Source organism: Mirounga angustirostris, unplaced genomic scaffold (genome assembly GCF_029215605.1).
Source record: "Mirounga angustirostris isolate CCGP_5_RB_7025 unplaced genomic scaffold, mMirAng1.0.hap1 SCAF_5, whole genome shotgun sequence".
Taxonomy (NCBI): Eukaryota; Metazoa; Chordata; class Mammalia; order Carnivora; family Phocidae; genus Mirounga; species Mirounga angustirostris.
The window spans coordinates 84,440,894-84,457,647 of NW_026991713.1; the positions used below are offsets into that span (position 1 = coordinate 84,440,894).

General features: G+C 39.8%; 1 protein-coding gene across 5 annotated transcripts in view; it reads left to right on the forward strand.

Moving 5' to 3' along the window:
* The window catches only part of LOC135364455 (ATP-dependent DNA helicase Q1-like), a 47,196-nt gene that overhangs the window by 25,173 nt on the left and 5,269 nt on the right, over window positions 1-16,754 (forward strand). For 4 of the 5 annotated variants that reach the window (XR_010411597.1, XR_010411598.1, XR_010411595.1 and 1 more), the window contains exons 4-8: window positions 3,420-3,586; window positions 5,542-5,683; window positions 6,407-6,546; window positions 8,620-8,711; window positions 12,666-12,801. Coding sequence is in view for 1 of the 5 variants with exons in the window: in XM_064591517.1 (XP_064447587.1) it covers window positions 3,420-3,586; window positions 4,502-4,582 (248 nt within the window). In the remaining 4 variants the exon portion in view is untranslated. Of the gene's footprint in view, window positions 1-3,419; window positions 3,587-4,501; window positions 4,896-5,541; window positions 5,684-6,406; window positions 6,547-8,619; window positions 8,712-12,665; window positions 12,802-16,754 lie in introns of those variants that run through there. The other variant, XM_064591517.1, reaches the window with a different exon arrangement.

Below are 16,754 nucleotides of genomic sequence, written 5' to 3' on the forward strand. Positions count from 1 at the left end.
CTGACGTGGGGCTCAATCCCAGAACCCTGGGATCATGACCTGAGCCAAAGGCAGACGCTTAACTGACTGAACCACCCAGGCAATCCCATAGATCTTTGTACTTAGAATAAATTTCATATTCTTAACTGGGGTCCGTAAGGCAATATGTGGTCTGTCCCTGTTTGTCTCTACCCAATTTCCTATTCTTCCTTCCTCTCTGGTCGTACTCCCACTACACTGGGCTTACCACTATGAGCCCTTCTCACTCTTGGATAATAACGTACTTATTAGTTTACTCTTTGTTTTGTCTGGTTTCTTTGCTTGAATTGTACTTCCATTTGCATAGCATCTCTGTCTTGTTCACCACTTAATCTTCAGTGCCTGGACAGTAAAGTCGACAAAACCAAAAGACAACTGGCAGAATGGGAGAAGATATTTCCAAATGTCTTATCAGATAAAGGGCTAGTATCCAAGATGTATAAAGAACTTCTCAAACTCAACACCCAAAGAACAGATAATCCAGTCAAGAAATGGACAGAAGACCTGAACATTTCTCCAGAGAAGACAGCCAAATGGCCAAAAGACACATGAAAAAATGCTCCACATCACTCAGCATCAGGGAAATACAAATCAAAACCACAACAAGATACCACCTCACACCAGTCAGAATGGCTAAAATTAGCAAGTCAGGAAATGACAGATGTTGGCGAGGATGTGGAGAAAGGGGAACCCTCCTACACTGTTGGTGGGAATGCAAGCTGGTGCAGCCACTCTGGACAACAGTATGGAGGTTCCTCAAAAAGTTGAAAATAAAGCTACTCTATGGCCCAGCAATTGCACTACTGGGTATTTACCCCAAAGATACAAAAGTAGTGAAACAAAGGGGCGCCTGCACCCCAATTTTTATAACAGCAGTGTCCACGGTAGCCAAACTATGGAAAGAGCCCAGATATCCATCAACAGATGAATGGATAAAGAAGATGTGGTATATATACACAATGGAATCCTACTCTGCCGTCAAAAAAATGAAATCTTGCCGTTTGCAATGACGTGGATGGAACTAGAGGGTATTATGCTAAGTGAAACAAGTCAGTCAGAGAAAGACAACTATCATATGATATCACTTATATGTGGAATTTAAGAAACAAAACAGGATCATAGGGGAAGAGGGGAAAAAATAAAGATGAAATCAGAGAGGGAGACAAACCATAAGAGACTCTTAATCACAGGAAACAAACTGAGGGTTGCTGGAGGGGAAGGAGGTGAGGGGATGGGATAACTGGGTGATAGACATTAAGGAGGGCACGTGACGTAATGAGCACTGGGTATTTTTTTTTTTTTAAAGATTTTATTTATTTATTTGACAGAGAGATAGGGAGAGAGGGAACACAAGCAGGGGGAGTGGAAGAGGGAGAAGCAGGCCTCCCGTGGAGCAGGGAGCCCGATGCGGGGCTCGATCCCAGGACCCTGGGATCATGACCTGAGCCGAAGGCAGACACTTAACGACTGAGCCACCCAGGCGCCCCGAGCACTGGGTATTATATAAGACTGATGAATCACTGACCTCTACCTCAGAAACCAATAATACATTACATGTTAATTCATTGAATTTAAATTAAAAAAATGAAAAAAAATCTTTAGTGCCTGGAGACATGCTTGACAGGAATAGATGAATCTTGGACTCTTTCCTTCCCCCTGCTCCCCACTCTGCCTCCTTTAGGCCCATATCCCAATTGTCACCAAGACTTATTGGGCTCTGGTTCTTGGGTTTCTATTCAGTCTCTTCCTTCTGCTCTATCCTCATTGTCATGCCTTGTTTCCTATTCTTACTGGGTCTCTGGTCTGCTGCTGCCATCTTTGAACTAATCTTCCTTTCTTTAGTCTTTGCCTCTTCCAGCCCATACTTTGCACTGCCACCAAAAGATGAATCTTTATATCCCTTGTGCGCTTTAAAAATTACATGGTGACTCATTTCCTATAGAATAAAGTCCTAGCTCCTTAGAGTCAATGGACCATGTTGTTCCCAGTCTTACTTAAGCCTGCCTTTTTATGCTCTTCAGGGTAACGGTATCAGTCAAGGTGCAGGCAGGGAAGCAGAGCTACTGTGAATGGCAGGTGATCAGGGATTTATGTTAGGAAGCAGACCCCGTACAATGCTGTGAGGAGCAGGGGATGTGAAGGATGGAGGATCAGAGAAAAGTCCCTGGTTTCCTGAAGCACTGGTGTGGGAGATCAACTGGAGCTTGTAGGGGAGTCCACCTGGCATGGCCAGTGCCAGAGGGAGCCACAAAGGGAGGCTCCTGAGATGTCTCTGGTAAGTGCTGTCCTCTGAGTAGCTATCAGCACTGTGGGTCTGCTGCCAAGCATCTAGTGGGGCCCGTTGGTGGGCAAGGCCTACAGTTGGGAAGAAGAACTGAAGGAAGAGTGGAAAAAAACCAGGACAAGCTAGAACTGGCTGGGCACCTCTGCATCTGTCCCTCATCCCATCTGCCTGGAGAGGTCTTCAGAGAGTCATGGCAGCTGGTTCACTTCTGCTTGCCCTACCTTGCACAAGGTCCTCTTTTGGGCCAGCCCTCACCTGGAGCCATACAGGGAACGTGGTTCCCAGCTTCCTAGAGTTGACAGTAGATGCACCCAGCTCGACACCCTGTGAGTTAGCCCGACGGACCTGCTGGCTGTTGTCTGACTATGACAGGTCATTTCATGCTGGTGTCTTTGCAGTGTATGTGCGTGTCTCTGCCTGGTGGTTTCTTCTGCCCTTCCTAGTGAGCTTGTGTCCTTCCAGACCCAATTCAAATGTTACCTCCTTGAAACCTTCACGACTTCCCCAACAGCAACCTTCTCTGTTTTTATAGTAGTCCTCTAGCTTTGCATTTAGCAGTTTTGACCACAGTTCCTTTCCACTTTCTCCAAGTAGTTCAAGTACTTAAGGACAGCTCTTCTAGTGATGGAAACGTTCATGACAAATATGAGCCCAGAATGGTTTTCCGGAAATAAGTTCTATAAAACCCAGCGCATTCACCAAAAGCTTTCTGGTGTGATTTTGCCACACGTGGAGGATAGTGGTGGTAGCAGGGGTTCGGCTGATGGCCTCTTTTACCTCTTGTCAGTTGTAAGAGATTCCGCACGCTACGGCCACTCCCACTGCCTCTTGGAGCCCCTGGTCAGAGGGTGCAGACCAGCGCGCAGCTTACTGGAAATAGTATTAGTGTTAGTATTCCCTCTCTTCAACAGCGAGTTCGCCTGCGGGCCAGAACAGTGTTTCTGAAGAACCAGTTAGAAGTAGCCTGCCTACTCCGAAAGGCTGGGCAGCCACGGCAGATTAGATATCTCGAGCGGGGAAAGGAAATCCAGCAACCATTGCTTAACTGCTTACTGGTAAGATGTCACTTACTCCTTACAGGTAGGAAGTGAGCCACTTGGCGTTTTCTCTTTTCCAGATTACAAGGCACTTGGTATCTTGAAGCGGCAGTTCCCTAACACCGCACTAGTAGGGCTGACTGCAACTGCGACAAGCCATGTTCTGAAGGATGCCCAGAAAATACTGTGTGTGGACAAGTGTTTTACTTTCACGGCTTCTTTTAATCGGCCGAATCTTTATTATGAGGTAACTTCTATGTCAGTTTATTACTTTCGTGAAGGATTGCAGCTGGGGTTGCCTTTTCATTATGTTTATTTACATGAGTAACAGTTAACTCTGTTTAAAAGTTTTTAAAATCAGGAGGTGATTATAAGCAGATCAGTAATTAATGCTTTCTTCATGTATCTCTGTTGCTGCATAATCCTTTGCTGGGTTAAATAAAAGACATCGCCTTGTGAAATTGATGCACATTCTTGTGCAGGTATGGAGGGAAGGTGAAGATTGATACCAAGGACCCTAATGACATCTCTATTGAAGTCATTTAAAAATAACTCAACTTGGGGCGCCTGGGTGGCTCAGTCTTTAAGCGGCTGCCTTCGGCTCAGGTCATGATCCCAGGGTGCTGGGATCGAGCCCCACATCAGGCTCCCTTCTTGGCGGAGAGTCTGCTTCTTCCTCTCCCTCTGTCTGCCGCTCTGCCTACTTGTGTTCTCTATCTCTCTGTCAAATAAATAAATAAAATATTTTTAAAAAATACCACATTAATACACCATTAAAGATTTGCTAATATTCTATTTAGATTATATAACTTAACAGCTGTTTTTTCATTGTTTCTCATCCTTTTAAGAATAGACAATATTTTTCTGAGTTTTCACTGAAGTTATTAATGCCATGTTTTATGTTTTTATAAAAATAGCATCAGAAAATAAAAATGTCTCCATCTTTTTAAGTTGTTCACTGCTTCTGTGCCTCCTCATCCCTGGCAAATTCACAACCAAGGATCAAGAAGAGCCTGGGAGGTGGCAGGGTCAGAGGAGGTGAATATAAGAGTAAGAGAAAAAGCACTGTGCCCGTAAAAGCATGGCACCCTGAAAGTTGTAAGCAAATGGCTACATGGATGGTCCTATTAATATACTGTGTAACAAGTTAGCTTTTTCTTAGATTCGGCAGAAGCCCTCCAACACTGAAGTTTTTATAGAGGGTATTGTAAAGGTCATTAATGGGAGATACAAAGGGCAGTGAGGTAATATGAAAACAAACCAACTTTGAAGACTCAGAACTTTTGAAAAGTAACCAATATTACACTAATCTACCAATGAATGATTAGCAGCCAAAAATATTAGTATATGGCAGAAGATACTTGAAAATGGTATGATAAAATGAATTTGCTTGGTGATCTTAGAAATTGGGTGTGTCATTTGCTCATGGGACAGATTATAAGAGTCACACTGATTTATTTTTGTTTATTTACACCTAATTGCTTTAAGTAGTGGACCTAATGACATAATGCTAATTATCAACAGCACATGTTTAGTAAGTATCCACTGTGTATAAGATAGAAGGTTAAACGGTGATTTTCTGAAAGAATGTAAAAAACAGACCTTTAATAGCAAAGGACACATTAAGGAATAAATAGTACATATTGAATGAATTAACTGTAGATGGAGTTGAGAGTATTTGTCTATGTGTTCCAGGATTAATGCATAGACAGGTGTTACTGAAGCACAGAGTTTGTGTAAAAGTAGCATTTCAAAGCTCTTCTACAGATTTTCAGGAGATATTAATGGTGTACTGGGTGAAAGGAGCTCCGGGGTCAAATTTGAGAAAGACTGCAGCTTTTTATTCCACCTGGAGCTTCAGAGGGTATATCAGTCAGCACATGAGAAGTTTAGGCCAGCCCTGCAAATAGAGAAATCTGTTACCTGTGTTCAGTGCAGGTCCCCAGTCACTTGCACAGGAAACTTTTCACATCATACTCGAGAGAAAAACTAGGTAATGGGAACCAACACTGGTGGCCCAGGGCTTATTTGTGCTTTAGAGCAAGCTGCTGATCAAATCTTGAATTATACCAGAAAGTCATATATGTTCAGGACCTTGGAATCTTTTCTAAATCTTTTCCCCCCATGCATTGTATTAATCAGTATCTTGAATGTATGTTAAAAAATTATATATATCTAACAGTTGGACGTATTTTACTACAGGAATATATTGCTTTTCTTAGACTCCAAGCAAGTTACAGTTAGTTTACAGAAGCTGGGAATTCACGCAGGAGCGTACCATGCCAATATGGAACCAGAAGATAAGACCAATGTTCATCGAAGATGGTCAGCCAGTGAAATTCAGGTTAAGTATATATCTTCAATAGAAGTCTAATTAACATTTTAAAATATTTTAACTTGATTTAATTAACATATAATGTTAAACATTTTAATTACTAGTGGCAACAGTAAACAGGTTGCATTTGGTATGGGAATTGATATAGCAGATGTGAGGTTTGTTATTCATCATTCAATGAGTAAATCTATTGAAAATTATTACCAAGAGCGTGGATGTGCAGGTATGTATAACTCCTATCCGGAAGTAACTTTTAACAAAGCTTTTCTAGAAAACACACTGTAGATGAGGTTTAACGATTCTGTTTTTATTAGCTAGTATTTTTAGAACAATGAAGTCTTTTTTTGCAGTTTTATACTTATTTGTACTTATGTATTTAAATGCTTATCTTACTTATATGGGAGTGTTATGAATTGTTTCCTGTGTTTGCTAAGATAATTTGATGTTCATCTTTGCCTTCTGAATTTCTAATTAGTGGTTTCAAATTTATAACTTCAATAACTAGATTATTTATGCACATATTTTTTAAGCTGATTGTTGATGTCTCTGTAGTCATTTTTTTCTTTTTAAAATTTGAGGGCAGTTGCTACAAATTACCTTGCACATCTCTGAAATTTCTAGATGTGATATATTTAGACTATAAAGTGTTGCCAGCTGATTTTATATATATTATTTTTGCATATTTTGAAATTTTCAAGTAATTATGCAATCTCAAGATTTCTCACACTATAGGTCGAGATGACATGAAAGCGGACTGTATTTTGTATTATGGCTTTGGAGATATATTCAGAATAAGTTCAGTGATGATGATGGAAAATATGGGACAACAGAAGCTTTTATGAGATGGTATCATACTGTCAAAACATAAGCAAGTAAGCCACATACATTTTTATAACTTGTTATTTAAACATAAGCACTATATGAAAGTCTATGAAATTACTTTGAATACTTGCTCAGTAAGTAAATACACTGGTAGAATATCAAGTACAAACCTGTAAAAGCAAATGTCTGAAGGGTGGGAACCAGTACATGAACCCTCAGATCTGCCTTAATTCAAGAAGAGATGCTCTCTCTCCCTGATAATCCTCCAAAACTATTTTTTATTGTTCTTTCTTTTTTATTTAAGTAAAACAAGCATTTTGTTTTTTAAAGATTTTATTTATTTGAGAGAGAGAGAATGAGAGAGAAAGAACACATGAGAGGGGATAGGGTCAGAGGGCGAAGCAGACTCCCTGCCAAGCAGGGAGCCCGATGCGGGACTCAATCCAGGGACTCCAGGATCATGACCTGAGCCGAAGGCAGTCGCTTAACCAACTGAGCCACCCAGGCGCCGCAGTAAAACAAGCATATTGGGATGATTTTTTTAAATTGAAGAATAATTGACATACAATATTGTATTAGTTTCAGGTATACAACATAGTGAATCAGTATTCATATACATTTTGAAATGGTCACCACAGTGAGTCTAGGGACCCTCTGTCACCTTACAGAGTTGTTACAATATAATGGACTGTATTCCCTCTGCTGTATATTTTATCCCCTGATTATTTTATAATTGGAAGATTGTACCTCTTAATCCCCTTCACCTATTTCACCCATCCCCCTTTTATTGAAAGTTTTGATCTAAATTGACAGTGAGTCCAAGCCTTTTCTCTCTGGCTCTGGCATACAGCTACATGCTTTACTAATTTTGGAAAGGTATATACGGTTGGCATTTTGAGAGCTGAGCTTGGCTCGGTAACAGGTACCATCTCACCAGCTGATGGGTTGATGAAATAGTTGAGAGCAGGGTTAAGTTTTTCCTTAAGAAATAAATTTAGGGGTGTCTGGGTGGCTCAGTTGGTTAAGCATTTGCCTTTGGCTCAGGTCAGTGCCTCAGGCTCCCTGCTCAGCAGGGAGTCTGCGTCTCCCTTTCCCTCTGCCCCTCCCCCCACCCCACCTATGCCCGCTTATGCTCTCTGGCTCTCAAATAAAATCTTCAAAAAAAAAAAAAAAAGAGAGAGAAAGAGATTTAAATCTATTTAGGGTGGTTTTAGACCTTTAGGTCCCTTTTCAGTAGTAGTTATCTTTATACTCTTATTGCCATCCTAAAAAGGATTCAAAAATTTTGAACTGATAAGCAGTTACTGGACAGTGACAGAAAATGTCATTTCTTTTCTATAGGTGGTGCAACAATCTAGATAATAAGAAAATGAAAATTTCCTTAGATATCCAATAAACTCTCAAGAAGCTTATTTTGGGATTTAGAGTCAAACTGATACTGTAAAATATAAGAAAATGCTTTAATATCAGGAAGAGTCTCTTAATAGCTGCAAAATACTGAATCTCAAAGTGAATCCCAGACAACTTCTAAAAGCAATGTTTATCAGGTACATATGGAAAAAATTGTAAGTAGTAGACAGAAGAATAGTTCCCCAAAGCTGTCTACATCCAAATTCCTGGAAACTGTAATTTACCTTGATGGCAAAAGAGAATTAAGATTGCAAATGTGAATTAAGGTTGCTAATCAGCTGAGCTTAAAATTGGGATATAACCCTGGGTTGTTTGGATGGGTCCAGTATAATCATAAGGGTCCTTAAATGTGGAAGGAAGCAGGGAAGGTCAGAATGATACTCACTGGCTTTGAAGATGGAGGAAAGGGAGGCATGGCCAAGGAATTCACGCATTCTCTAGAAACTGGAAGGGACAAGGAAACAGATTCTCCCTTAGAGCCTCCAGAAGAAATCCATCCCTGCTGACACCTTGATTTTAAGCCAGAGAGACCCATGTCAGACTCCTATAGAAATTTAAGATAATAAATCTGTGTTGTTTTAAGCCACTAAGCTTGTGGTAATGTTATGACAGCATTAGGAAACTAATATAGTCTATAACTCTGTGTTTTGAAATAGGCATTCTTAAAACTTCTTAGGTCATTTAATAATTTGTATCTCTCAATGTGTTTGCAGGTGTCGCCGTGTATTGATAGCTCAGCATTTTGATGAAGTGTGGAATTCAGAAGCATGCAACAGAATGTGTGATAATTGTTGTGAAGACGTTGGTGAGTTCACAGTTTTTCTAACTGAAGTAGTGTTACGTTAGTGTCAGGTGTACAACGTAGTGATTCCGTAAGTCTGCGCACTGTGCTGCCCACAGGTACAGCTACCGTCCGTCACCGTGCGGTGCTGTTACAGTACCTCTGACTCTATATTCCCTGTGCTGTACCTCTCACCGCATGACTTACTCATTCCATAACTGTAAGCCCGCACTCCCACTGCCCTCCAGCCATTTGACCCATCCCCCCACCTCCCTCCCCTCTGGCAAACGTCGGTTTGTTTTCTGTATTTGTGGGTCAGTTTCTGCTTTCTGCTTATTCCTTTGTTTTGTTTCTTAGATTCTACATATAAGTGAAATCCTATGGTATTGTCTTTGTCTGACTTATTTCACTTAGCATAATACCCTCTGTCCATTCGTATTGTTGCAAATGGCAAGATCTCATTCTTCTTTATGGCTGAGTAACATTCCATTGTATATACATACCACATCTTCTTTATCCATCCGTCAATGGACACTTGGGTTGCTTCCATATCTTGGCTATAAACATAGGAGTACATATATCTTTTAAATTAGTGTTTTCAATTTCTTTGGGTAAATACCCAGTGGAATTACTGGATCACATGGTAATTCTATTTTTAATTTTTTGAGGAACCACCATACTGGTTTCCACAGTGGCTGCACCAGTTGTATTCCCACCAATGATGCAAAAGGGTTCCCTTTTCTCCCCATCCTCATCAGCCCTTGTTGTTTCTTGTCTTTTGGATTTTAACCCTTCTGACAGGTGTGAAGTGATACCTCACTGTGGTTTTCATTTGTATTTCCCTGATGTTTAGTGATAGTGAGCATCTTTTCATGTTTCTATTGGCTATTTGTATGTCTTCTTTGGAAAAATGTCTATTCAGGTCCTTTGCCCATTTTTTAATTGGATTATTTGGGGCTTTTTTTGGTGTTGAGTTAGTAAGTTCTTTATCTATTTTGGATACTAACCCTTTATTGAATATGTCATTTGCAAATATCTTCTCCCATTCAGTAGGTTATTAGTTTTGTTGATGATTTTCTTCATTGTGTAAAAGCTTGATGATTTTCTTCATTGTGCAAAAGCCTTTTATTCTGGTGTGATCCCAGTAATTTATTTTTGCTTTTGTTTCTCTTGTGTTAGGAGACATATCTAGAAAAATGTTGCTATGACCAATGTCAAAGAAATTATTGTCTATGTCCTTTTCTGACATTGTATGGTTTGAGGTTTCATGTTTAGGTCTTTAATCCATTTTGAGTTTGGTTTTGTATATGGTATAAGAAAGTTGTCCAGTTTCATTGTTTTGCATGTAGCTGTCCAGTTTTCCCAGCACCATTTATTGAAGAGACCATCTTTTTCTTTATTGTATTTTCTTGCATCCTTTGTCATAGATTAACTGACCATAGAAGTGTGGGTTTATTTCTGGGCCGTCTATTCTGTTCCATTGATCTGTGTCTATTTTTGTGCCAGTAACATACTGTTTTGATTATTACACTGGTGGTATATCTTGAAATGTGGGATTTGAAATCCAGCTGTGTTCTTCTTAAGATTTCTTTGGCTGTTTGAGGTCTTTTGTGGTTCCACACAAATTTTAGGATCATTTGTTCTAGTTCTGTGAAAAATGCTGTTGGTATTTTGATGGAGATTGCACTGCATCTGTAGATTGCTTTGTGGAGTAGGTATTTTACCAGTATTCTTCCAACCCATGAGCATTGTCTTTCCATTTGCTTCTGTAATCTTCAATTTCTTTCATCAGTGTTTTATAGTTCTCAGAGTACACGTTCTTTTGCCTCCTTGGTTAAGTTTATTCCTGGGTATTTTATTATGTTTGGCACAGTTGTAAATGGAATTGTGTTTTTAATTTATTTTTCTGCTACTTCATTAGTGTATAGAAATGTAGCTGATTTCTATATATTAATTTTGTATCCTGTAACTTTACTGAATTCATTTATTCTAATACTTTTTGGTGTAGTCTTTAGGGTTTTCTTTGTATAGTATTATGTCACCTGTAAATGGTGGCATTTTAACTTCTTCCTTACCAATATGGGTTTCTTTTATTTCTTATTGCTGTGGCTAGGACTTCCAGTACTATGTTGAATAAAAGTGATGACAGTGGAATCCTTGTTTTGCTCCTGATCATAGAGCAAAAGTTGCCACTTTTTCACCATTGAATGTAGGCTGCAAAATCTTCAAGTATGGCCTTTATTATGTTGAGGTATGTTCCCTCTAAACTCACTTTGTTGAGTTTTTATCATGAACAGATGTTGAATTTTGTTAAATACTTTTTCTGCATCTATTGAGATCATATGGTTTTTATCCTTCCTCTTATAAATGTGTAATTGATTTGCAAATATTGAACTATCCATGTATCCACAGAATCACTTCTACTTGATTGTGATGAATAATCCTTTTAATGTATTGCTAAAAGTGGTTTGCTAATATTTTGTTGAGGATTTTTGCATCTATGTGCATTGTGGATACTGGCTTGTAGTTTTCTTTTTGTCTGTTGTCTTTGTCTGGTTTTGCTATCAGGCTAAGTCTGGCCTCATGGAATGTATTTGGAAGCCTTACTTCCACTTCTATTTTTTTGGTATAGTTTGAGGAGAATAGATACTAACTCTTTTTTGAGTGTTTGGTAGCATGTACCTAAGAATCCATCTGGTCTTGGACTTTGTTGGTAATTTTTTGATTATCACTTCCATCTTGTTACTAGTAATTGGTCTGTTCAGACTTCTATTTCTCCCTTATTCAGTTTTGGAAAATTCTATGTTTCTAGGAATTTATCCATTTATTCTAGGTTGTCCAATTTGTTGGCATATGATTTTTCATAATACTCTCTTACAGTCCTTTGTATTTCTGTGGTGTCAATTGTTACCTCTCTTTCATTTCTGATTTTATTTGGCTCCTCTCATTTTTTCTTGGTGAGTCTGGGTAAAAGTTCATCAATTTCATTTATCTTTTCAAAGAACCAGCTCTTGGTTTCCTTGATCATCTTTTTTTCTTTAGTCTCTCTTTCATTTACTTCTGCTTTGATCTTCATTATATCCTTACTACTTATGTTGGGTTTCGTTCTCTGTTTCCTTTGGGTATGAGGTTAGATTGTTTACTTGAGATTTTTCTTGTTGCTTGAGGTAGGTTTATATTGCTATAAATTTACCTGTCATAGAACTGCTTCTGCTGTGTCCCAAAGATTTTGGACCATTGTGTTTTCATTTTCATTTGTCTCCATGTATTTTTTAAATGTCTTCTTTGTTGACCCATTGGTTGTGTAGTAGTGTGTTTTTTAGCCTCCATGTGTTTGTGTTTTTTCCAGTTTTTTTTCTTGTGATTGATTTCTAGTTTCATACTGTTGTGGTCGGAAAAGATGCATCAGTCTTCTTAAATTTATTGAGACTTATTTTGTTCCCTAATGTGATCTGTTCTAGAGAATGCTCCATGTGCACTTGAATGTGTAATCTGCTATTTTTGGATGGAATATTTGTATATATCTGTTATGTTCATGTAGTCTAACATGTCATTCAAAGACAGTATCCTTTATGACTTTCTGCTTGGATGATGTATCCATTGATGTAAATGAAGTGTTTAAGTTCCCTATCATTATTGTGTTACCATCCATTTCTCCCTCTATCTGGTTGTGTTTACTTTGTGTATTTTTTTCTTAGCATTTTTTAAATTTTTATTTATTTAAGTAATCTCTACATCCAGTGTGGGGCTCAGACTAACTGACCCCAAGACCAAGAGTCACATATTCTTCCTACTGAGTCAGCCAGGCGCTCCTGCTTGATATATTTAGATGCTCCTATGTTGGGTGCATAGGTATTTACAATCCTTATATCCTCTTGTTGGATTGGTACCTTTATCATTATGTAATGTTCTTCTTTGATTCTTGATACAGTCTTAGTTTTGTTTGTTTGTTTTTTAAAGATTTTATTTATTTGACAGAGAAAGAGCACACAAGCAGGGCGAGCAGCAGAGGGAGAGGAAGAAGCAGACTCTCCGCTGAGCAGGGAGTCTGACGCGGGGCTCGATCCCAGGACCCTGAGCCGAAGGCAGACGCTTAACTGGCTGAGCCACCCAGGTGCCCAATACAGTCTTAGTTTTAAAGTCTATTTTGTCTGATGTATGTACTGCTACTCCGGTTTTTCCTTTTTGCTTCCATTTGCATGTGTTTTTCCATTCCTTCACTTTCAGTCTGTATGTGTCTTTAGGCCTGAAGTAAGTCTCTTGTAGGCAGCATATACATCTGTCTTTGTTTTTTTAATCCATTCCATCACCCTGTGTCTTTTGAGTGGAACATTTAGACCATTTACATTTAAAGTAATTATTGATAGTTACGTACTTACTGCCATTTTGTTGATTGTTCTTTGGTTGTTTTTGTAGTTCTTCTGTTCCTTCCCTGGTTCTCTTTGTGATTGCTGACTTTCTGTAGTATTTTGTTTCACCTTCTCTTTTATTATTATTCTTTTTCATTTCTTTTTACTTTTTTTAGTTGACACACAATATTATATTAGTTTCGGATGTACAACATAATGATTCAGCAACTCTATACATTATGCTGTGCCCATCACAAGTGTAGCTACCATGTGTCACCATGCAACACTGTTACAGTACCATTGACTATATTCTGTATACTGTACTCTCCCTCCCCCCCCCTTTTTTTTTTTTTTTTTTTACCTATTCTAGGTTTGGTGTTTGTGGTTATATATGAACTTTGGGTTCATATATAACATCCTAAGTATAAAGCAGTCTATATTGAGTTGATGGTCATTTAAGTTTGAACACATTCTAAAGGAACTTCTTTTTTATTCCCCCCTCCATGGTTTATATATATATGTTGCCATGTTTTATATCTTTTTATTCATAATTTCCTTTAGCACTTCTTGTAATGCCAGTTTAATAGTGATGAATTCCTTTAACTTTTGTTTCGGAACTCTTTATCTCTTCTTCAATTCCAAGTAATAATCTTGCTGGGTATTTTTTTTTTTTTTTTTAAGATTTTATTTATTTGACAGAGAGAGCGAGAACAAGCCAGAGAGAGGCAGAGGGAGAGGGAGAAGCAGACTCCCTGCTGAGCAGGGAGCCTGACACAGGGCTCGATCCCAGGACTCTGAGATCATGACCTGAGCTGAAGGCAGCAGCTTAACCAACTGAGCCACCCAGGTGCCCCTTTGTGCAATTCTTGATTGCAGGGGTTTTTGTTTTGTTTTGTTTTTTTCCCTTCAGGCCTGCAGTTTCTGCTGAAAAATCAGTTGATAGCCTTGTGGAGTTTCTCTTGAACATAACTTTTTGTTTCTCTCTCACTGCTTTTACAATTATCTCTTTAGCCTTTGACATTTTAATTATGTGTTGTGGTGTTGAGCTTCTTGAGTTTATCTTCTCAAGGGGCTCTACGTGCTTCATGAATCTGAATGTCTGTTTCCTTCCCTAGGTTAGGGAAGTTTCCAGCTATAATTCTTCAAATAAATTTTCTACCACCTTCTCTCTTCTCCTTCTGGGACCTCTATAATATGAATGCTTATTCACTTGATGCTGTCCAACAGATCACTTAACGTAACCTCATTTTAAAAAATTCTTTATTTTGGGGGGGCACCTGGCTGGCTCAGATGAAGGAGGATGTGACTCTTGATCTCCGGGTCGTGAGTTCAAGCCCCATGTTGGGCATAGAGTTTACTTAATAAAAAGAAATAAAAATTAAAATATTTATGTCTGCTGTCAGCTTGGGTGCTTTCCATTACCCCATCTTCCAGATCATTCTTCTGCATTCATTAGTCTATTTGTGATTCCTTCTAGTGTTTTTTCTTTTCAGTTGTATTCTTCAGCTCTGGTTTTTTATATTTTCCAGGTCTTTGTTGAAGTTCTCACTGAGTTCTACTCTTCTCTCCAACCCAGTGCCCATCTTTATGATCATTACTTTAAATTCTTCATCAGGCACATTGCTTATCTCTGTTTCATTTATTTCTTTTTCTGAGGTTTTGTCTTGTTCTTTCATTTGGGGCATATTCCTTTCCCCATTTTGCTTGACTTTGTGTCTTTCTATGAATTAGGCAGAACAGCTACTTTTCCTAAACTTGAAGGAACGGTCTTGGTATGTGGTTGTCCCCTATGTGAACTGTATATGCCTGGTGACTTGCTGGCTGGCTGGAGCTGTAGCTGGCATGGGTTGGGGATTGCAGGGTGCTCCATACTGGGGCTGCCCTGGTGGGATGGTTGGAGATTAAGTGGGTGTGGGCTGGGGGTGGGTCCTGAGGCTTTTTGCAGAGGGTGCCCTGGCAGGACAGCTGAAGGTAAATGTGTTCAAGCTGGTGGCTCTCCACACAGAGGATGCTCTGGCAGGACAGCTAGTGCTGAAGTGGGTGCCAGCTAGTGTGGTCCCTGGGCTCTATGCACAGTGGCACCCTGCAGGACACCTGAAGCTGAAGTGGTTGTAAGCTGTGGGTGGTCCCAGGGTTCTCTGTGCAGAGGACACCCTAGCAGAATGGCTGAAACTCAAGTGGGGGTAAGCTGGGGTGCTCTGAAGTGTGTGGAAGGTGCCCTGGTGGGGGCAGTCATAGCTGAAGTGGTTGCTGGCTGGTGGGTCCCTAGGTGCTTTGTGCAGGGCGCCAACTGGCAAGGATAATTATAGCTGAAATGGGCATGGACTGGGATTGCCCTAGGGTTCTCTAGACGGTGCACTGGAAGGACAGCTGAAGCAGGTGTAAGCCAGGTTGTCCTGGCCAGGCAGCTGGATCTGAAGAAAGGCATCAGCCAGGGGTGCCCTAGAAAGCCATCTGAAGCCAAAGCAGTGCAGGCCTGCAGTGTTCCAGGGTGCTTTGTGCCTGCCTCAGTGTGGCAAGACAGCTGCAGCTGTAGTGAGCACTGACCAGGGCTGTCTTCGTGTGCACCACCATGGGGCTGCCTTGGTGGGACAGCTGGGGCTGGTGTGCTTTGGGGGCCCAGGGCTCACTGAGGTGGTAGGCTGATAGGGTGCCTGGACCCTGCTCCCATCTATGCTGTCAAGGTGGTGGGGGAACATAAACTGTGGTACTCACTGGACCCTCCAACCCAGAGATAGTTAGCAGGGTTCAAGAACTATTTCCTTTATATTCTGGTTGCTCTTTTAAACCATGGCTTTTATTTTCTGTGGCCCAGGTAGACAAATCTGCTCCTGGACCTCGTTACTATCCTCTGCACTGCAGTTTGCAGCATCAGGGGTGGGGTCACCCTTTGTTACCACCTCTCAGTCTCTCTTGCTGTTCTCTAGGTGGTCTGTGTTGTTGTACAGAAGCTGTTCAGTGAGCCCTCAGTTGTTCTTCAGGAGGAATTGCCTATAAATAGGTGTAGATTTGGTGTGCCCATGGAGGGGAGTTCAGGATCTTCCTGTGTCACCATCTTAGACTGGAACACTCCCTAGTTCATTGTTTTTAAATTTTTATAGGCTAATATATATAGCTAGGACTACATGGGGGCAATATTAGACCCCAAAATGGATTAAGCAAGCTGTGAATAGCATTTTCTAGGTTCAAAAGTAACTCAAAGTTTTAAAACAAGGTAAATAAAAGGAAAAGTGATATGTGTATGCATCTATTTTATATTGCTATACTAAGGGCATGTTTTTAAGAATTGAAGGGAGAGGTGTAAATTCCTCTGAACAGAAATACTGTTTATACAAAAAAAGGCTAATCTCTAATACTTTATAGTCCCTGATTGGGAAGAGAAATTTAATGCAAAAGAGAGATTAGAGTCAATCATTTTTGAACCAGATAATGGCTAACCACTCATAAGACACTAATTTAGCAGTATTTTGGTGCTGCATTTTAACTTTTTTCATCCTGTGTGTATGTTGTGTCTGAAAAGCTGGACTAACCAGTTACCCCCTCACAGAGTTCTGATGCCTTGGTGGGTGAAGGTCATTACAATTTTAACTTTGCAACTAGAGAAACTTGTATATGCGTTTATTATACTGCATTATACTGACCACATTAACGAGAGTCTGATATATATAAATTAGGATGCTAGAATCAATAATTAGGAATATCTGACCAGGACATTCTT